This window comes from Fringilla coelebs (genome assembly GCF_963513975.1).
Source record: "Fringilla coelebs genome assembly, chromosome: 19".
NCBI classification, from domain to species: domain Eukaryota; kingdom Metazoa; phylum Chordata; class Aves; order Passeriformes; family Fringillidae; genus Fringilla; species Fringilla coelebs.
The window spans coordinates 11,533,450-11,554,870 of NC_140045.1; the positions used below are offsets into that span (position 1 = coordinate 11,533,450).

Sequence of the window (21,421 nt, forward strand, 5' to 3'; positions counted from 1 at the left end):
CTGCGCTCCTCTGCGCTCCTCTGCGCTCCTCTCCTCTCCTCTCCTCTCCTCTCCTCTCCTCTCCTCTCCTCTCCTCTCCTCTCCTCTCCTCTCCTCTCCTCTCCTCTCCTCTCCTCTCCTCTCCTCTCCTCTCCTCTCCTCTCCTCTCCTCTCCTCTCCGACACCCCTTCCTCTCCTCTCCTCTCCGACACCCCTTCCTCTCCTCTCCTCTCGACACCCCTTCCTCTCCCCTTATTAAGCAAGTTTTAAAAGAAGCTCCTGTCAATCAGAGCTGTTGAAATGGTGCATCCTCCCAGGTGGTTTGTTGGAAGCCACCAACAGGAAAACCAGAACTTGCTTGTGGGTTGGCTCTTTGAACTGTTACTTTTTATTATCATTTTATTGAACCTGTACTGAAAAGACCAAAGTTCTGTGAGGTTTTGAGGTGGTTGGTACCTGAATCCATCATTCACTCCCCTCTGGGCCCTGGCAGGCTGAGTGGGCAGCAGTGCTTTGTCATCATTCCACACATTCCTCGTGCTCCCAGCATGGGCAGGTTGGCTCTGCTGGCAGGTCCTCACAGCTTGTTCCAACAGTTCTGATTTTGTATTAGCTGATACTGGAGGAGAGGTTTTCTGTCACATGTTTACAGAAATACTTCTAGGGCTGTCTTACATCAATTCATTACCTGCATTTCTGCTCCACAGTCTTTCTAATGGAGTGAATTATCTCCTTCATTTCCTTTTTACTCTTTTGCCATCACTGACATTTATAGGTCAGTGTTCTGGCTGCTGCCACTTCACTTCCAGCTTAAGAGCAGCAAAAGCATCACAGTCAGACTTGAGGTGCACTTTCTGTGTCAGAAGGGATGTGTGAGTAGAGCTGAGAGCCATGTGAAATACACTGAAAAGCTATTTTTAAAAGTAAGGAATAATTCTTTTTCTCTTTTCCCTGGATTCTGAAAACTCAGCTGATTCCACACGTTCCCTGACAGGGAGGGCTGCAGGGTGTGCAGGGGATGTGGCTGCACACAGGAGTAGAGGTGATGCTTCCCACTGCTCTCTGTGTGTGATGAGTGTGCAGTGAGGTGTGCTCCAGGTCCTGGTCTCTTGTTACAGTAACTCCCAAAGCAGCAAGGACCCAGGTAAATCTCAGGCAAAGCATCTAAAGGGGGAGCTGGGCCTATAGAAGCACAGGTTAGTGTTTGTCTGTGTGACACACACAGCCCTGTTCACACACACATTTGTGTGTTTGTCTTTGGTGGAAGAAGGTTTGTGCCATCTGAGAAGAAAGAAATGCAGAGCAAATCCTGTTCCTGTTCCATTTTCCACGTGTAGTAAAGTTCCCAGGTGCTTTCAGAGCCTGCTCTCAGCAGAACGGCTTGGCAGCATTGCTTGGTCCCTGTGAGTCAGCTCGGGGTCCATAACAAACTCATGTTTCTTACTGTACAATAAAATTTGATAACTGAATCTTGTGTATTTGATTTGCCAAGGCTCAGGGTGCTGAGGTTTGTATTCTGCTTTTTGCAGCTGCTGCAAGTCCTTTGCATATGTTAGCAACCCACGCGTCCGCGTCGGCCTCGCTCCCCACCAAGCGCCAGAACGGAGACCAGGCGGAACAGCAGGAACTCAAACGGATCAAAACAGAGGATGGAGAGAGCATAGTCATAGCTGTGAACGTGGACACCCCACCCGTGGCAGTGAGTGACAAAGGCAGCCAGAACTAGAAACTTTAGGGGAGTTTTCCTTTTTTTTTTAAAAAAAAAAAAACACACAAAAAACAAACAAAAAAGAAAAAAAAAACCACAAAAAACCAACAAAAACAAACTCCGTGGTGCCAAAAGGAGACACTTAAATCTAACACCTAAAATGTTGGAACATGTTCTCACGCAGTGGGGAAAGGGGCCCTGTGAATCAGACTTCAACTTTCAGCACTGAAACAAAACCCAACACAGGTGGCCTTAAAACTTGGTAATTTAAAGTCAAACTGCAGAACCATGTTGTTGTAGAGGCTGTGCCCCCGCCCCTCCTGCCCCACGGACTGTGTGTGCTGGGAGGGCTGCAGCTTTAACAGGATCTGTCAGATTTTTCCCAGGACTGAGGATCTCAGTGTAACGGCAGCATGATAGCGCTTAGTGTGACTGGTTTCAAACGATTGTAAATTCCTAAAGGGAACAGAGGCAGGAGCCATTCCGACACCGTGGCAGCTAAGCCTTTCCGAACCACCCACCCATGCAGTTGTTGATAGATATGCAGTATTTTGTTGTTCACACGTGGAATTAGAAATTTTTGAGGTGTATTTTCATTTCTTTGCAAAACAATGGGGTCTTTGACATTTCAAATCACTCCATTTCTACTCCGGAAACTTTGGAATCACACAACTACTTTTCATGTGAAATTTTGTTTGGTAAAAAACTGAATGTAGGGTTTTTTTAACCAACGGAATGATTTACTTTTGTCTGTCCTGTTCAAGTTCAGATAAAGCTACTTTATTACATCTGCAAATTTTCATATTTTAGCAGTTGCCTGATAAATTTAATCAAATTTTATTACCATGTGTAGTGATCAAACGCTTCTTTGGGCTTGCATGTAACTGATTAGAAACTCTGATGTAAATGAGCCGTTAACTGACGTAAAGAACTGCTATGGATTTGACCAGAGCTGCACTTACCTGTTTCTCTCTCTGCTACCTTTTGCTGTTTGTTACTTTGTGTTGACTTTGACTGTCCCTGGCATATTTTTCCAGTCTAAAGTAAAACAAGAGTCTCGCTTAATATTGTGTATGTTTAAGATAACAGACTGTTCTTCATTTAGAAAGATAAAATTCTTTATCACGAGTCCTTTTAAAAAGAGTAAAATTATCTTGTCAGAGGTATATTCGATATTTTTAAGCTTAAGCACCCTTCAGTAGAAATTAATCTGCCCCGTTTCTCTGTAACACTTTGATGTCAGACACTGACCTCGGGGTCTCCATGACCAGTAGCTGTTGTGGTTTTCTAACAGTGGCTACCAGATTATGGTAATAATTTTTTTTTTTTTTTTTTTTAAGTGTGTGTTCTGCAGTTGAACATTTTAAAATGTATCGGTAATTTCTCACTTTAATGTGGTAATAGATTCCACTTTACATTTCAAAATTCAATTGAAACAAGGCTGCTGTTCAGTCTTCAACTCACACAACGTCTTAGTTCCTCCTGCAGCCAGGTGAGTGGGAGCCGGAGCTGGCTCCATCGGAATCTGGTTTTTGTCCTGTTCTGTAATAAAGATGCATTATTTATATTTCCTTTCCTGCTAAGAAAGGAAAAACTGTATTTTCATGATGGACTGAACAGTTTGGAGTGGTTATTTTAGGCAGCTTTTGGAAACTATTTACCTAAAGACCAAATATGAGAAATGTGTACAAGTTTTGTGTTCATCCACACAATGGAACTGTTACAATGTCTCTGCAGATAATACATTAAAAAACTATGAAAAAAAAAACTCTACACAAGCTGGATTTATAACAGGCATTTAAAAAAAAGCATAACCTGAAAAGAAGCATTTCTGTACAATTGCAACGTTTTCTTTAGAGGTTTTAAAAATTAAAAAAAAGTAAAGTTTTAACATACTTTTTTTAAGAAAAAAAAATCCAGTACTAGTAATTTAATTTGGTGTTGAATGAATTGACTAGAATGTGGTTTATTTTCAGAAGTGAGAATCTGTTCACAACTAGGGCTAGGTGAATAATAGTGTATAAGATTTTTTTAAATAAAATTAAATTTTATTCAGCAAATTAACTAAGTTGAAATTACTCAACAAGTGTGTTTGGAATATCGATGCATATTTGGGGTTAATGCAGCTTCTGTGGCAGCCCCACCAGGCCAAGGTGCCCCTTCCAGCCATGCCAAGGGCAGGGAGGGGCCTGGGGCTGGACCCTGCCAGGGCTTTGCACTGCTTGGGGCCCAGGAGGGCACAGCAACGTGTCTGCCTGAGATGGATCATCACTTCTGTAAGTAAATTTTAGATGTCACTTTCTGGAATCGCTGTCATGAATGTGGGTTTGGTGTCGATCCCCTTTTCCTGCACTGGTTACATTCTCTGTTTCTCTGCAGTTGGGGAAATGCTTTCAAGGACCAGGAAAACTTTGCTGGAAGCTGGGTCAGGTTTTCATGGCAATGCTTTCAGGAGTTGGGGAGAAACCCAACTCCACGAGCCTTGGATGGCTGTGGAACTGCTGGGCAGGGCCGTGGTGTTTGGAGCTGAATGGGCAGAGCCTGTTCCTTGAACAGAAAGCATGATCTGAGTGGTCTGAATAAAACACAGTCCGTGGGGAAGAAGAAGAAAATAGCTTACCCTGGAGGCAGTGAAGTGGTGTAATTGTTACTGTGCCCCAGGGGCAGGCAGAGCAGTGTGACCCAGCCCCAGCCTGGTGGCATTTTGTGGCTGCTGTGTCCAGCACAGCCCTTCTGCCCTGTGTCTGTAAGAACTGGTCGTGTCTCACATCTCCAACTGCTCTGATTAATCTTGTATTTCTCCTTTATTGTGACTACCTGAAGGTTCTGAAAGCAATCCTCGTATTCCACAGTTTCTGCTGGCAGATACCTGGAATTACTGCACAATTTAGTGCACTGACTCATTAGTTTTCCTGTCAGGATTCTGAACTGTGACACAGGTACTGTGGAGAGATGGCAAAATGGGCAGAGAAGGCGTTGAGTTACTTTCCAATACAAAGGAACTGCTGATCCCTGTGCTCAGGAGCAGATGCTGCTGCCCATACCTTGTGTTCCAGGAGCACTCGTGGTCTGCTCGTGCTGGGGGTGATCCTGTGGCCGTGTGGCACCACCAGTCCATCAGTGAGTGCCAGGCACAGGGCCCACAGCCTTTGTTCCTTTTCCCTAGAGACTGACTGAGCACTGTTCCATTTATTGTAGAGCTGTGCAGACTCTGGGTACATCCATCCACAGGAGAGCTGCAGCGAGGGAGGCCGTGAAGCGCTGGCAGAGCAACCTGGAGGCAGCACCAGCTGGGAAGACTCAATCCTGTGCTGGATGTGATCCCTGTGAAACAGCTGTACCTAATCACATCCGTTTGCAGGTAGCACAAGACAGCTGAGGTGCATTAGGGCACTCCAGGGTTACTGCAGCGCTGCTGGCTGCCTGCACAGGTGTGTTATTTCCATTCCTGCTGCCATGTTGGAGCAGAGGTTTAGGGAAAATTTGACACATTTAGAAGAGTTTCCCAGAATCTTCCCCAGCAATGTGTTTGTAGTCTCTTGTCAGCTCTAGGATAACAGGGGCAGGGGGTTGGTGCAGCAGCAGCTGAGGCACAGCAGAGCTGTTGGAGCAGGGGCAGGGCTGGGTGGGGGAGTTCAGGAGTTTCCTGGTGCTGGGATCAGGAGCAGCTCCAGCGGCACAGGGAGAGGATTTACATCGCCCTTGGGGAGCATCTGCAGCACCTCCCCATCACATCCTCCAGGAGATGACAGCCCCAGGTCCTTCTGCTGCTCCAGCCCAGCAGGGTGAGGTTAGTGCTGAACAAGAGCTGCTTTGCACTGGGAAGCTGGACTTGTTTTGGGACAGACAGCAAGGTGCATGTCCCAGGCAGTGGCTCTCCTGTCCCCTCCTCATGCAGCATATTCAGCTCCTGTCCTTCACCAGCCACCACTATTGACTCACATGTTTATTCCCCCAGCCTGGAGCAATGGAAACCATAGCTGTGACCATCAGTGAATACAGCAAAGTTAGTCACTTTTATTTAAAAGAAATAACATATTACAAATAAGTGTGCAAAACAATTCCTGTGGTTAAATACGCATAAAAGCAACATGCAACCTTGACATCAACATGGTAAGTTAGTCCTTAGTAGGTTACATGACACTAAAAGGGACTTGTCAAAGTTAGAGTTTGTAACTGAAGTCACAGAGTGTCAGGGCTGAAGCATCTGTGAAATTAGCTTTCAGAAGAGCAAGACTTCCCTGCCCCAGTGTTCAGTGCCACAGCTGCTGAACTTGGGGCTATCTCAGGTTCTGGGTTAGGAGCTTGTGCCTTAGGTCAGCAGGAAATAGGGTAACAATTTTTGGGGAAGAGTGTACAAGTCAGTGGGTTCAGTCTAACCTACCTGTCCCTGGGCCAGCAGCAATAGTGTGCGACAGCTCAAAGGGAAAAAAAGAGACAAGTTTGCCAAGTTTAAAGCCATTGCAGACATGGAACTTCCTGCCACCTTGTTCAGTTCTTGTGCTGGACATGGCCATGGCCTCTCCAGCCTCCCAGCTGCAGCAGTTTGGCGGTAGTTTGGCAGCAGTTTCACAGCTGTCACACCAGTACCGACTGTTGGGTTATGGAAGGAATCAGCTCTACAACTACAGGAGCCCTGGGTGCTTGCTGTGCTCACACGGGAGAGGGGAGCTGGGTCAGCCCTTGCCCAAAGGTGCCTCCAGCTGCTTCACAGAGTGTGGCACCTTGGACAAGTAATGCTGATCCCTCACCTGAAGCAGCACTGGCAGGGCCACACCACCCAGCCCTGGGCACCAGGTCAGAGGACTTGATCTTCAGGTGTCCCTTGCTCCATACTTGTCAACTTATCTGTTCCCTCAGCTGTGCCAGGGGAGGGAGGAAAGCATGACCCAGTGTTCCCTGCTCCCAGCCATGCAGTGGAAGTAAAGCAATGCCTAAAATCTTCTGGTTTCACATCCCTTTTCCTAAAGCCAGCTGAAGGTGTGGACGGCCCCTGCAGAGCTCTCCCTGTGGCAGGCACTCTTGTTGGAGCTACAGTCATGTCACAGTTTAGACTAAAGAGAAACCCAATAGGCACAAGCTTGTTGAAAGCCACATCTTGAAAACTTGAGTTGGTGACAGTAACCCAAAGAGATTTTAATGATGAATACTTGCAGAAATGAGAACAAACATATGTAGTCCACTACTTCAGAGCTGCTTGTGATCATGTTGAGCCAGGCTTCTCCATGAGCTGTGCTGAACTTCTGGCTCAGTGCTGGACACTCAGATCCTGTCCCTCAAAGGCCGGGCTGGCTGAGGCAGTGCTTTGAGCCGGGCACTCCCCTCCCTCAGTCAAAGCTTGTCGTCCGTCATTTCTAGGAACTGAGCGTACACATCCCTTGAGCATTCCCCTTTTTGGTTGAATAAGAACTTGTAGTAGCTGCCATCTGCACATATTGCTGCAACACAAACGAGCAGGGTCAGGGGGCTGTGCCAGAGGTGCTTTCCTTTGCTCCAGCACAAGCTGCCCTTCAGACTCACAGAGGTGTTCTGGAGGGAGCCATGGCCCAGCAGTTGTGCCAGCCCCGTGCTGTGCCAGCCCCGTGCCTCCCTCCCTGGGCAGTGAGTGGGTGCAGCCAGAGCTCCTGGCTGACAGGGACACAGCCCTGTTTCAGCAGAGCATTCCCTCCCTCCAAGCCAGCACAGTTCAAAGCCAGAACCTGGGGATGCCTCCATCACTCACCTATGACAGCATTTGGCTCTGTTCCAAAGGCACAAATGCATGGAGAGCCTGAGGGAACCTGGAATTTGGAAAAACTCCATTTGGAACTGAAGTATTTGGGGAGAAAGGTGGCAGAGGCCAAACTGAAAGAGAAAACAAAAAAAAAGACAGTAACAGACTGGTAAGGTGTTGAGTAGGGTGGATTCAGAGCTGCTGGAGTGATTGAACAACGTGCAGGTTTCACTTGATTTTTTACTGGCTTTTTATTTGAGTAAGAATCAGATAACCTGAGTAATTTCCCCTTGCAGGGAGGGAGACACTACAGCTACCTTGCTGGCTTTAAGTGACTGCAAAAGCTGCCAGAAGGATTGATTTTTAGTAGAGGAAGGATTCCACAACATATGTTCATCCTAAGGTCCACTAAAACCTACACTGAGCCTCTATTGAAATGCTACAGCCCTGCAAAGGACAGCAGGAATTTGGCAATTACCAGAGATTACTAAATCTGCAGCTTCATGCCAGCCTAGCAGATAAATTTTTCCACCTTCATCAGTGCAGAGATTTTGCTACTGAGTGACATGGCCAGTGTTTTAAATGCAATTCAAAGCTCAAGGACCCCCCCACCCCCAGGGCTTCAGAATGGCTCCATCCCTACCTTGACTGCTTATTTCTTTTGGGGTCTTCTGCAGCAAAAATGTGGACTGTGCCGTGGTCACTGGAGACGCAGATGAGGGAAGCATCCTGGTTGAAGTTAATACTGCAGAGAACACAGACAGCTGCAGGATTTCTCCTGGACAGACCCACAGCCCTGACACAGACACTTCTGCTGCTGCAGGTGTGCCAGCCCGGCAGGCAGGAGGAGCAGGGGCTGCCCCAGCCAGGGCTGCTTTGGGGTGAGCAGGCAGCTCTCAGAACAGGCCCTGCAGCAGCAGCAGCCCTGACATGGACACCTTGTGTGGGTCACTGTGCCACTGCTGGAAGGAAACGCACGAGCTCTGCCCTGAGGGGTGGGCAGAAAGTGCAACTGCTGCCCCACAGTGGGGCTCAGCACAGGAATGGGAATTTTCCTGGGGAATGGGCAGAGGGTTTCCCTGCTCCTGGGTGCTCCCCTGCACAGCAGGATGTGGGGTCAAAGCTCCCCTTGCCCCCAAGCTCACCCCACTCCCCATGAGCAGTGTTCCAATGTGTCAGGGCACTCCCTGGGTGTCAGAGGGAAGTTCAGCATCCCCCAGTTCCCACCTGGGCTGGGCAGAGTCACAGCCTGGCACCAGCCTCAGCTCTGTTCCTGCTCCTGCAGCCTGTGCCAGGCCTCACAGAGCTCCCAGCTCCTGCTTTCTCCTCCAGCAGAGAGCCCAGAGGGAGATGCAGAAGCAGCCAGGGTAGCACAGCCATCCTGTGCTGGCTGAGGGGCTCAGCACAGCCAGAGGCACGGATGGCACAGAAGCAGCTGGACGTACCAGTATATATTGGCTGCTTGTGATCCTCGACGTAGCTCCTGGATTAAATGCCCTGATGAAGTATCAAATATTCTTATGAGGGTCCCCTTGGAAAGGAATCAAGCATTGTATTAGGAAAGGCAGAAGACTGTCTTTACATCTCTGAATGCATCCTAAAATTTTGTCTGGCCAGCATGCCCCTGCACACACTGCTGGAATTTTCTTCTTGGTGGATCTGCAAACCTCTCTTAATTTTGGGGAAGAACACTAGTTTCCCCACACACCACCACAATGTTATAATGCCTTAGTACAATCTTGTCACTTAGTGACTCAGGAAGTCTCTTTTAGTTCAGTTCTAAAGCAGTGCTGCAGCCCTGGCCCTGATCTGCAGACACTGGCTAGTGTGGAGTGTGCCCAGGATCTGTGGCTCCCTTCTGCCATGCTCCCCTCAGTCCTACTGCATTCTCATTGCTGCTGTGCAGTTCCCTCCCACTAAGTATAATCAAGCTGTGGCTGGTCTTGTCTTAAAACAGGTTCAGTTGACATAGCTTAGAAGCATCAGTTACCACACACTCTTGATCTGTATTGATCCAAATCTGAGGCACCACCCAGTCAGGTGACAGAACACTGCACTGGGAAACTCCTTCAGCTGGAGTCACCCAGCCTGACAGCAGAGCTGCAGAACGAGCCAGGGTGTCTCAAATAAAGTGATCAACAAATCAGTGCTGCTTTCCTCTGATGAAGACCGGCTGTACACTGGGCTGTGCATCACCACCTGCAGCTCCTGTGACACACCTGGTTAACAGAGGCAGCTCTCCAGTCACACACCAGGAAATAACTACCCAGCAGAGAAAGACTTGGTACACATAGTTTAGTTTTGATTTAAGAGACAGGCTTGAGATGTTTGCTGACTGGGCTCAGACTCCTAGTTCAGTTGGAAAATAAAAGCTGCTTGAACTTCTTCTCTATGCAAAACAAGGAATGTTTAATACAAACGCAGCAGATAATGGCTCGATTTAGCAATGGAGCTGGCAGCTTTTAGAACTCTGTTTAGGAGACATGAAATCATTAAGCTTAAGAGAGACTTGAGATACATTTTCTTTTTTTAAACTGTTTGAGTGACAGGCTGGGCAGTAGAAACTATGTGAAACAGAGACTGGTTGGATTAATTTGGCTTGTCCTTAAGAAACTGATTTCAGCTGAGTGGAAGAAGGCAGCAAGAGCTGTGCTTGCCTCAGGGAGATGGGTCCATCTGCCTGACATTCCCCAGGGACATGAATGTCCTGGCAGCTCTCTCTGCCTCAGCCCAGCACAGGGGATCTGCACTGCACCCTCACTTCATGCTCTTGTCAGTAGCTTGTCTCTTCAGCCCCATGGAACACGTGGCCTTTCTGTGTGAGGGGGGCAGCCTGCCCCATCCTGCTCTGAAACAGGGGCTAAGCCAGAGCAGAACAGAGCCTGCCAGTACAACTGAACCATTTACAAGTATTTCTTTAGCCAGTGGGTCTGGAGTGAATTTAAGCAGAAAATAATAACGGTGAAGAATGCAAATAAGCTCCCCCCTGCCCCTTTTTAAAAAAATCTTGAAGAACACATCAAAGACATGAACTACTTGGGCCAAGTTGTGTTCAAATGTCACTGAAGAATCACTGCTACAGCCAGCTAAAACAAATACTACCTCAGGCACAGCCCTTGGCTGTTGGCTGTTTGGGTATCCCAGAGGGGCAGGGAAGATAAGAAGGACTGAGAGTGCACAGTTCAGTAGCAGATTTTCCCAGCAGGTATTTCTCTGTCTTTCCTCCAAAGGATGTGACTTGCTATTTTATCTCACTACACTAGAACACACTAAGTCAGAGGTAGGGGACATCATTCTTACTTTTTCTGATGCTGTTGCAATTCTTGTTCCCTGCAGGTTTAAAGCAATACAGCTCAAGACTCCTTCATGAGCTGGGATGTCCACAGGAGGCTTCTCTGTGTTAGCCAGATCCACGATCTGCACGTGCCCAGTGTGTGTTCCAGGAAATGCAAGAAGAGAGTTATTACTATTTGGACAAAGGACACAGAGACCTGAAAGACAAAAACAAAACAAAACAAAACAATTGGATCATTTCCATAACCAAATCAACTTCCCAAATGTAAGTTTCTAAAATATAAATCTGAGTAAATCAGAATCTCATTTAAATGGCTAGTGCCATTACATTTATTGCTAGTCCCAAAACATCACCTGTCCATGAGTGCAGAGCACAGTTAAGCAGAGGAGTTGCATAATTTTAACTTGCTCTCAACAGTTTATTTTAATGTAATCCAGCTGTGGTTATCCAGAATCTGGGTGGTTTTGCAGATCAGCTCAGTCAGTCCATTACATCAAAGCTATTTTAGGAAGAACTTAAAAGTTCGTCTCCTTAGCAGCTCAGAAAGGGTAAGAGTTTATCAAAGATGACATCTGAGCTTCTGCTCCATCAGTGAAACCATTATTAATTTGTGTTTCAACTTGGTTCTTACAGCACTGGCACCTTTTTCTTTGTAATGTTTTGTGGCCCATTTAAGGGAAATCACACCAATCCCAGGTGTTCTGTGGGTGCCAAGTGAATTCCTGAAACTTCAATGCAAGAAAAAAACCTCCTCCTGCATGCCCTGCCTGTCAGTCAGTCAGGCTGCTGGAGCTGCATCCAGGCTGGGACTCCGTGGCAGCAATTCCATGTTTGCTGCAGGCAGGCATGGAAACCCTCAGAGATGGGGGTCCCAATCCTGACATCCCAGCTGATCCTCTCCACCAACCCAGCCCTGCCTGCACCCCTTGTTCCACGTGCAGCACTATCAAGAAGTGTTTGCTCCACCCTTCCTGACACTCCTCCAAGCCCCTGCCAGCCCTGCAGAGAGCCCTTCAGCAGCTCCTTCTGCTCCTGCTGCCATCACTGAATGAGCCTCAGCCCCCCCAGGCTCAACAACAGCCACAGCCAGGCCTTGCTATTTAAAAAGAACACTATCAGTTTGCTCATTGGGATCTTTTTAACAGGAGAGAAGAGGTTGCTCAACACCTCCAGCTCTATTAGGAAAGAGAAATGATGCACTTTACTGGAATTTGTGTTTATAATTAACCTTCTAGTAAAAATACAGGTTCTTTACAGAAAAAAGCATACAGCTCTTCAGAAATCACATCTATAACATCAGCACAGCAAACAGCTTTTCTGGGCCAAGTATTTATAAATTCTAATAACCATTCTATAAACACAAAAGCATCTCCAAAGGATATGACTGCAGTGCAGTAAGTGTTTAATGACTTCTAAAGAACTGACTGAGGCAGCTGAAGATAAATGGCACGTCAAGAACACAATAAACTTGTTTCCATTCCCCAGCCCACACGTACAACTAACCTTTAGGGTTGTAGCAGGTTTCAAAGACGTGCAGCTGGTGGGGATTGTGTGTGAAGGTGAAAACTTTAATCATTGAGTCCAAGACAACCACAATTCTGAAACAGACCAGAAGTTCTTGTGACTCGGGTGGATAAAACAGGGACACAAACATTCATTCAGACCTGCAAAGACTTTCAACTGATTTAACAGCCACATTCTTCCTGCCCTCCCCCACAAGAGACTCCCAGCCTTGCAGCAGCCACGCAATGATAAGCCTGCAAAGCACTTTTATCCAGCCCCTCCACCCACGCATACACAGACTCCAGCTGTTCACAGCTGCTCTTGCTCCAGGGATCTGCTGGAATTTTCTTTACTCCCCTCCATACCTAGAAAATCAGCAGGAGCCACAGGAGAATATTTCCCTACATTAGGGGACCAGGAATTCTTGTGGGTTTTTTACCAAGGCTTCACATAGCAGTATACTTAAACTGTGGCCTGTTTACACCCAATACCCTGGCCCCAGAAGTCTGTTTCACCTGCTGCTGTTACAGCAGGATCCTTTTCTTTGTACAAGCAGCTGGAAGTGAGTAGGAGCACAGAGCCAAGCTGGGTGTCTGGACCCCTCTGCTGTACCCACCTGTCTCTTCGCAGCTTCACTGCTTTGACTTCTGTGGAAAACTCTATCTCAATGACAGTCTTCTTCTTCAGGTCATCCCAGATCATGACTACAACAGTGCAGAGATTGCATTAGACCATCAAGGCATATTCAAAGATCCCCAGCTCCCTTATAACAGCTTGCAGCTCCTCAGCAGTCTGATCAAGAGGTTCACCCAATGGTTAGGCAGCTGCAGACAAGGCATCCTGCTAACCAGAAGGCATTGAGGCACTATGTATCAACCCCCTCATGTCAACTCCAACCATAAAAACTGATTAAAAAGACATCATTCTAAAGAAAAGCAGCTTTTTTTTGTTTGCTCTGAGTGTTATGAAAGAACTAATGGAGCAGTTGAAAAGAGTAGTGTATTTTCCTACAAAGCTTGCCAGGCAGGGAGCTTCCTGCTCCTTGCAGAGCTCACTGTGAGAAGGTCAGCAGGCCTTGCAGAGCAGTCCCTGCAGGTACCAGCCTGTTAGCACTGCACCAGCAGTGATGCAACTCACTGCACCACGGCGACTTAAACCTGCAGCAGCATCCCCTTCACCCGACCTTCAGGACACCAGCTCAGGGCCCTGGCTGTGGGAGCTCTCTGGCAATGCCACACAGGGCCCAGGGGGCCTTTGCAGGGTGCACCCCTCAAGCTCACCTTTGTTGGGCGGGTACTTCGGCTTCTTTCCTCCACCTACTAGTGCTAAGTAGTTGCAACGAAACAACATTTCCACATGGCCGACACCACCTTCTAGAAACTCTGCAAGACAAATGTTTCATTTGAAAACATCAGAACTGGTTAAATTGCCATCTAATTTTTACCACTGTTACAAGAAAAGCTTGTATTATCCAGCACATTTCTCAGGCACCTGAGAAGAAGAGCATCTTCCTACCCTGGCTGCCCTTAAAAATCAGAGAATGTGGATTCCTTGAGAGTTCTTCATCCTGGAGCAGTAAAGCCCTGGATTTCATACAAGCCCTTGTGGTTTCTTCAACAGCACTTCTGAGTGCTGTGTTTCCTTCCTGAACAGTTGTACTTGAACACTACCCCTTTCTGCACCAGATCCTCCTCCTGACTCCATTAAGGCATTTAAAGCAGGACAGCACATTCTGCTATGAAGAGGTGTTATCACTGTGACAAAAAGGTCTGCAGTATTTACAAGGGATAACCTGAAACAATTTAAGAATGTGTAATGTGTTCTGAATCTGTGTTAGAGCACTGAGTCATTGCTTGGATGGGAATTTCTTGGAACTCCTGGATGTAAGACAGACAAGCTGGGGTTGCAACAAGATTTGGTTTCATACTGGGTTACAGAGAAAATCAAATGGACAAGCTCCAGCTGGGAGTGTCTTGGGCAGGTTTAAACCCACAGGAACAATGAACAGGATCTCTGTGCGCCTACACAGCCAGCTCAGTGAGAGCTCTCAGAATCCACAGGGAAAAGGCAAACTGACTCATAAGGAACTTTTCACCACAGGAGTCCTGGAAGCATTTCCATCCAGAGCTACTAGCAGGGAGAATTTTGACAAGGAACTCTTCAGGATTTCAGGCTAATCCTGACTCCCTGAGCACACTGTCACAAGTGATAGTCCCAAGGCATGTTGCTTATGGAAGAATTTACTGTTAAGACCAGAAAATAGTTTGTCAGCTTTGGCTATGTGAACAGTGACTAAAATCCTTACAGCAGTAGCAAGTGAAAATGTGCCTGATTTTGTAGGAATTGCTAGTTTAAGTACATTTTTTCTCTTATTAAATCCCTTTTCTTACCACAGGCTGAAAGTGCTGGGAAACCTGTTTAGCAGCTCACTTCCTATATTTAGGATTACAATGACATGGTTCAGTTTCAGTTTCCCATATTTTGACTCAGTTTTGTTTGTTTTTCTGATAAAAAGCTCCACTGTTAACACAGCTCATCTACTGACTTCTGTTAAGACACAGGAGCAGCTTTACCACATTAAGATCCTCTCAAATTTTTAAAGCATACATATAGAAGGTAAGATTTAGAGTATTAGAGGTCTGACCTCTCAGTGTTCTTGCAGACAATACTCCTGAGGATGAGAAATGTTACACTGAGATCTCCAGGAAAATGCCTGGAGTCTCACTGCCACACTGGATCATCCAGATCAGTACACATGAACAGAACAACTGATGGCTGCAGGGAGCAACTCCTCCTGCTCATAAACACCCAGGAAATGCCTCTCCTACTCAGGCTACAAACATTAGCAACAGCAAACACAACTCTGCCAGAAGCTGAGACAAATACCTCATCAGCCAACTGTGCAAATTAACAGCACGGAGACTTTTGACCGGGCAATGGCACAAGTGAGAGTCCCTGTGGGAGCAGCAGGAGCTGCCTCTCCTGAGGCTTTATTCAAAGCCTTCCAGGGATGGAAAAGTGAAAGCTGAGCAAGAATCAGTCAGAAAAAAATGAGAAGGCTGAGCTTCCAACACAGAGCAGCATGGTGTAATAAGTGAGTGTTTTACCTTGTTTCTCTTTTTCTTTGAGTGGATCTGCATTATAAACTCGGAATCCATTTTCCATTCCACATGCAAAGCATCCTGTGTAAAAAGCACATATATATACACACATATATAGTAATTGCCAGATACACTCAAGAAGGAAGCAAAAGCCAGAGGATTAGGAAAGCATTGCTCAACAACTGCATGGTAACACTTGAGCTGAAGAGCACTCACAGGCTCTGTTAGTGATGGCAAGTGAAAATCTTCCAGAGAAGTTGTCCTCTATGCTGGCCTGGTGGAAATGTCTTGGTATTGGTAATAGGCAGGTAAGAAAACAATAGAAGGAAAGGAAACCATTTCCCAACCCACCTGGATCCTGTGCCATGCACTAGAGTGCAGGAAACCAGCATCTTAATCTTTATGGTCCAACAGTTATGAGCTCCCTCCTTTCTTAATAGATCCAAATACAGCTCATGATTATGACTCTGCTGTGGATGTTTCCAGAGCACAATGCTCATCAAACAGCTTTTCAGACTGTGCTAACAAGAGCTGACTACTGTACCATGCCAATAATTATAGGCCAATAGCTGAATTCTAACCCAGGACATAAGCAGAAGCCAGATTAAAACTCTCTGGAAAATAATTGCAGTTACTTTTTCCATATAGAAGTATGCATATGGTTCTTTAGTGGAATCCATTAAGCTGCCAGTCCCTTGTCCTGCTCCTTGCCCTGCTAACAGGTAAACATAGGCACTGGTACAAAGCAATGCCACTGTGAAATCAGAGCAATGACAAGTCACCAAGAAGCTACTGTCACTGGCAACAACCTGATGGCAGGTTGGCTGCTCACAATTTCTGTGTACTGTACCAAAAATCCAGTTAAAAATCTCTGAGGTACTGAAATGTTAGTTCCTGTTACTCTGGTTTTATTCTTATGTACTGCAATGACTTGAACCCCTCAAATAAAAGCTGAGGAGCTCTGTCTAAACACAACCCTTCCCCAAACTCGATACTCCAACAATCACAGGGCGTGTGGGGGAAGAAAACAAAACATAAAAACCTACGCCCTTAACCCGAAAAACTCCCAGGTACAACTTCACCCTGTCCAAGATACTGTAATTTATTAAGTGCACAAAGTCCTTGTTTACACAGATAAACACACACACAAAGTAGATAATGTGAATGTAATAATTTTAGCAGGATTAGCAACCATATTGCAGTAGGCTTTGATATGAACCCTGCTGACTTTTTCTCCTCCCCCCCTCAGCATTGATTTGCTCTGGCAGCCGGGTCTGTAAATGTGAGCTGCAGTGATCCAGCACTGGGACAGCCAGGGAGCAAACTGTACTGGAAACCTTCCCCTCTACATAAAGCACTGCTGCACAGGATGAGAACTGATCTGGTCCTCACAGCTGATCCATGTAATTATTTTCCAGCAACAGTTTTCTACTCCCATACTGTATTTCCAGGAAAGTCAAAGGGAAGAGATGCTGAAGCTGCTCCCAGTAAGAAAGTGCTGCAAGGTTTGAGTTGTGCTGATCCCAGAAGCTCCTAACAACCCAAATGCAGCATTCCTGATGCAATCAAACACACACTTTACACTTCCTGCAGCACCACTACAGCTTTCTGCAGGACCAACCTCATGAGTAAGACGTGGGCTGCTTTAATGCCTTGGGAATATCCACATTTTTAAGTGAAGACAGCACAGCAGAACGTGGGGATGTGAGTAACAGTGAAATTCCCCATGTGGTCGATCACTACCCACAGAGATATGAAGCTCTCAGGCAACCCCTGAGTCAAACAGGAGAAAACCCTGCATGGAGATTTCCATTTCTGCTTCAGTTCCAGGTTACAGGAGCAGCTTTGAAGCTTGATGATTCCCATCTGACTGATTTCTGTTCCACTGGAATCACAAATTTGATGGCTACAGCTTTCTGTAAGGAAGGTAAGCCCTTCCACGTGAGAGCTGGAAGGGGCTAACAGAGGAGGGAACATTTCCTTAGGTTCACTTCCTTCCACAAGAAGTGCACCTCTCTTTTCAAGATGAGCTGAAAAGCCACTGACAAAAGATAACTCAGATACTTTTTTAAAAAAGTGTAATGATTACAGAGTAATTGCCTTGACCCCTAGTTGTGCTGGTTCCTACAGCAAAAGAGCTTTTTGCCACCAGTGCCAGTGAGACCAGAGTGAGTTTTGTTCCTCCAAATCTGTAGAAAAAGGAAGGGTTAAATTAATGACCAGCCTTTAGAAGATGCCACAGGCTGAAGGGGACACGGTGGCACAGAGAAACCTGCAGGCTCTGGGGTGTGAGGTCCCACAGGGGCAGTAGTGGAGCACAGGGAAGTGACCATGTCCAGTTTCTGCCATGGTGGTTTTCCTTGGCACCATAAACGCTGTGTAAAGCCAAATGCACAGGACCCTACCAACACTGTGGGGTCCTACAAAGCATTCCAGCCCACTGGAGAAGAGCAGGTACATAAGTCAAGTGTTTCCACACCAAAACAAACCCATGCTTTAGGCTGCAACAGTGACAAAAGAGAAATTTATCAGCAATTTACAGGTATGGCCATTTATTACAATGTTTTGTCTCTTCATTTCTGAAAAGCATGTTGGTGTCCTTCTCAAAGCATTACGAAAGGATCTGAAATCAGGAGCTCACAGTCTCCAAATTAACAAGATAAAATCAGAATATTCTGACTTCAAACAACTGACAACTTCCATTTCCTTCTGTTACATTGTTTCTTTTTAATTTAAAGCCTAAAAGTAGCAAAGGCATCTGATATAAAACCAGCATCATTCAAGTCAGAGCAAGGGAGGCCCATGGCAGAACAATCACAGCTGCTTTATCACTTGCCAGTCAGGGAGACTCAGCACCAGAGAGATTTCTTTGATGGCTCCTCCTGTTCTCCCATCCTTGTGGGATCGGCCAGTCTTAAATTACTAAGAAATTAGGTTATTGTGGCAGTACATGCAGACACCCACACTTGTGAGCTTCAGCACTCCAGTGACTCACGTTCTATTCCTGGCAAAGCAAGAAGGAAGCAGGGAGCTTTCCCTCCCCTCTGCTCTCCTTCAGGTGGCCAAACATCCCCTGCCCTTCAGCACTTTGCAAGAGCCCTAAACTCATAAAAGGTCACTGAGTTACTGCAGTGCAGCGTCATCGTTCCTAACAGCAGCAGCTCCAGGAGCTGCCAAACAGAAGCCAACTGTGTTTTTTCTTCATGTTTTTTGTCATCACTCAATTGCCTGGCCAGGTGAGGTGGGATGGGACATGAATACTGTCATGACTGCCAAGACAAATTCCTTAAGGTGCTTTGGATGTGGTATCATTTGAAAAAGGGGGATGTCTTGCATTTATTGCTACAGAATTAAGGAAGCCTTTGTAACGAACAAATTTTACACTAAACAGATGATCTAAAGGCATTTTGCAATAAAAGAGAAACTTTTCTTCTTACACAGCTCTATAGGCCAAGTACCAAATATCATTGCTCCATTAGAGACCCTGCAGATGTGAAATTAAGCTCATGTTCAAAAATTTTTTTCCATCTCTGTTGGAGAGGCAAGATGAAAACAAGTGCAGAGCTGCTGAGAAACAAATTATTCAATTCTTTTCAAGTCTACGGGATTGCAGGAAGAGAGCTGCCAAGATGCTCTCACCTCATTACCTCCTTCATGTGCTATTGCCAAGATGTCATCAGAGTCCTTTGACTAAAATCAACAGAATAATTCATGTTTACACACAACTTCAATGGCGTCAGCAACAGGTCCATGAGCTGCAGTCTACAACGACAGAGGCTGCAAGAGTGTCTTAAGCAAGAATACTATTTGTTAAAGCAAAAGGATGTTACAAAATTATGAGCTTCTACTCCTTATTCCACAAAAGCGACACTTACTCATAAGACTGGTGCTATTTTTGTCTTGCCAAAGCAGGATGAGGAACATGCACCCTGATTCTGGAGGAGGCCTTCCCCTCTAACAAAGGGGAAAGATAAGCCAAGGATGCACAGGGGCTGTTGAATCAGTGCTTTCCTCCCAGTGCGATTAGAAGTGTCAACCACAGTTTTTAAAACACAAATCAGGTAAAAAGAAAGAACAAAGCAGTTACACCACTAATTTTGAATGTGGACTACTTAGACTGAGAAAGGGCTGAACTGTGAGCAGCTCCCAAAGAAGCCCCTGAAGCACAGGCTTTGAGAGCCTGCCGGAGCCACACACGGTGAGCAGCCAAGCGCTGCAAGCCCCAACAAGCCTGGTCCTGGTCCCGTTCCTTCTCCGCTCACCCACCAACCCATTCAACTCTCCGAAGCGCTGGGCACAGACAGGACCGCACAGCGCTGAAACAACGGGAGAGCCACTAAACCCTCCCGCCGCCAGCGGCCTTCCCGGCTCCTCCCAGCAGCTGCAGCCGCCACACCTCGGGCAGCCCCGGGACGCGATGGGGACCCCGCAGTGATGGCTCGGGAGCCGCGGCAGCCCCGGGCCCAGCCCAGCCCAGCCCGGCCCCGGCTCAGCACCGCCACTCCTCCGCGGGACCACCCGGCTCCCCGGGCCCGCAGCCTCACCGTGGTCCTGGTTGAAGCCGGCGTAGAGCAGCCCGTTGCCGTGCGGGTTCGCCGGGAGCAGGTTCATGGCTCCGGCTCGGCCCCTTCGCCCCCGCCCCTCACACCATGGCGGCGCCCGCCCGCCTCAGCCCCGCCGCGGGAGCCCGAACCGAGCCGGGCCGAGTTAAGCCCGCCCGAGTCGGGCCCAGTCCAGCGAGCCCGGCCGGGCCGAGCTGAGCCGAACCCGCCCGAGCCGGGCTGAGCGGAGCCGAGTCCGGCCGAGTCCCGCCGGGCCGAGGGGGACAGGCCGGCGGCTGCTTCCGGCCCTGCCAGGCACCGCTGCCGAGCGCAGAGCCCATCCAGCCCCCGGCGGGCGGAGCGCCGAGTAGTCGAGCGCCGCGGGAATGGCGGCGGGAGCGCCGGGAATGGACCGAGAGTGACCGGGAGTGACCGCCCGGACCGACCAGGACGAACCGGGACTGACCGCCGGGCCGGAGGGGAGGATGGGTGGCCAGTTTGGTAAAAGCTTTCACATCCAACCAGTGAAACTCACATCACTCCAAAAACAGGAGTTGCGGTTGGAAGGCGCTAAAATAGGGATTCCCTGACTTGACAAAAGCCCAAACCAACCCCCAAACCCCACCACCAACAGCACAGATACGTCTTGAAAATTCTCGCGAAGTTCTCGGGACCCAAGGCCCTGAGCACCCTAACTGGACTTGAATAGTAATTTTACTTCGAGCAAGAGGATGGACTCGACCGCCTGGTGAGGCCCCTTCCAAGCCGGATTATTCCGTGATTGTATGGCGAGCTGGAGCCCAGGCTGGGTGTGCTCAGCTATTCCCCATCCCTCCTGTGCGTTCACCTCCTTCTCCGAGCTCGCTCTGTGCCTTCCGTCGCGTCTCGGATTTGTGACCAGCTCTGCTGGGAGGTGACCGCAGCTTTTCGGTGCACGACAGCTGAGTGCAGCCCCGGAGCTCTGCACAGACCAGCTGCTGTAGTATTCTTTGGGTACTCATATATCCATATAAAATAGAATAATCACATTGCATCTTTATGAGGTTTTGTTTCCTCAGGCAGCCAAGAGACTGGGTAATGTGAAATAACAAACCTTTCTCTGCTTTTTTTAAAAGCTTCTCCTGCCCAGCTAGGGCCCCAGGCTTTACTTGATCCATGTGGGATTGCTGCAGGTGTTACCAGGAGCCAGGAGTGCTGCTCCAGCCTGTCCTTACCTTGTGTTTGTCGTGGCTGGCAGGAGGAACAGACACTCTGGCCTTGGGGACGGACACACATCCGCGGAAACGCTCCCTCCAGCCAGGCATTCCTTCTGCACATCACACAGAGGGACCAGGCTGCTCATTGAGGAGGCCAAAGGTATAATTTGGAAGAAACGAACCAACGTAGCCGCGTGCATGGCACAGAACTGCTGATGCTACAGCCGGACTGGGCGGGCATATATTGAAGTCTGGGTGTCTCCCATCCAGGTTTAACCCCGCGGAGCTGCGGGCGGCCCTGTCCGTGTCCGCACTGGAGATGCAATTTCAACTCCCCGACAGCTCCATCGCAGCGTTTCCCGGAGCTCCCCCGGCACACTCAGCC

General features: G+C 47.7%; 2 protein-coding genes across 2 annotated transcripts in view; one reads left to right on the plus strand and one right to left on the minus strand.

Annotated features, from left to right (window-relative positions):
* Positions 1–3,770, plus strand: part of FOXK2 (forkhead box K2) — a 44,278-nt gene extending 40,508 nt beyond the window's left edge. Inside the window, exon 9 of the mRNA XM_084218730.1 lies at positions 1,509–3,770. Coding sequence (XP_084074856.1) covers positions 1,509–1,705 — 197 coding nt within the window. The 3' untranslated portion in view covers positions 1,706–3,770. The remainder of the gene's footprint in view (positions 1–1,508) is intronic.
* Positions 3,771–5,793: 2,023 nt separating this feature from the next.
* Positions 5,794–20,144, minus strand: WDR45B (WD repeat domain 45B). The gene is made up of 10 exons (XM_084218732.1): positions 19,844–20,144; positions 15,306–15,380; positions 13,479–13,580; positions 12,815–12,902; positions 12,199–12,293; positions 10,701–10,891; positions 8,846–8,931; positions 8,044–8,145; positions 7,410–7,531; positions 5,794–7,125 (listed from the first exon to the last, which is right to left on the minus strand). The coding sequence occupies exons 1-10, from the start codon at positions 19,908–19,910 to the stop codon at positions 7,019–7,021; spliced, it is 1,035 nt and encodes a 344-aa protein (XP_084074858.1). The 5' UTR covers positions 19,911–20,144; the 3' UTR covers positions 5,794–7,018.
* Between the last annotated feature and the right edge of the window lie 1,277 nt (positions 20,145–21,421).

What these genes read in the sequence shown, in the direction of transcription:
- WDR45B (XM_084218732.1), bottom strand. Translation starts at nt 19,910, where the DNA reads ATGAACCTGCTCCCGGCGAACCCGCACGGCAACGGGCTGCTCTACGCC. An exon ending in AACCTGCTACAACCCTAAAG is followed by an intron (nt 10,892 to 12,198) that starts GTTAGTTGTACG and finishes TTTGTCTTTCAG; the next exon opens with GTCTCTGTGTCCTTTGTCCA. An exon ending in CAAGCAGCCAATATATACTG is followed by an intron (nt 8,146 to 8,845) that starts GTACGTCCAGCT and finishes TGTTCTCTGCAG; the next exon opens with TATTAACTTCAACCAGGATG.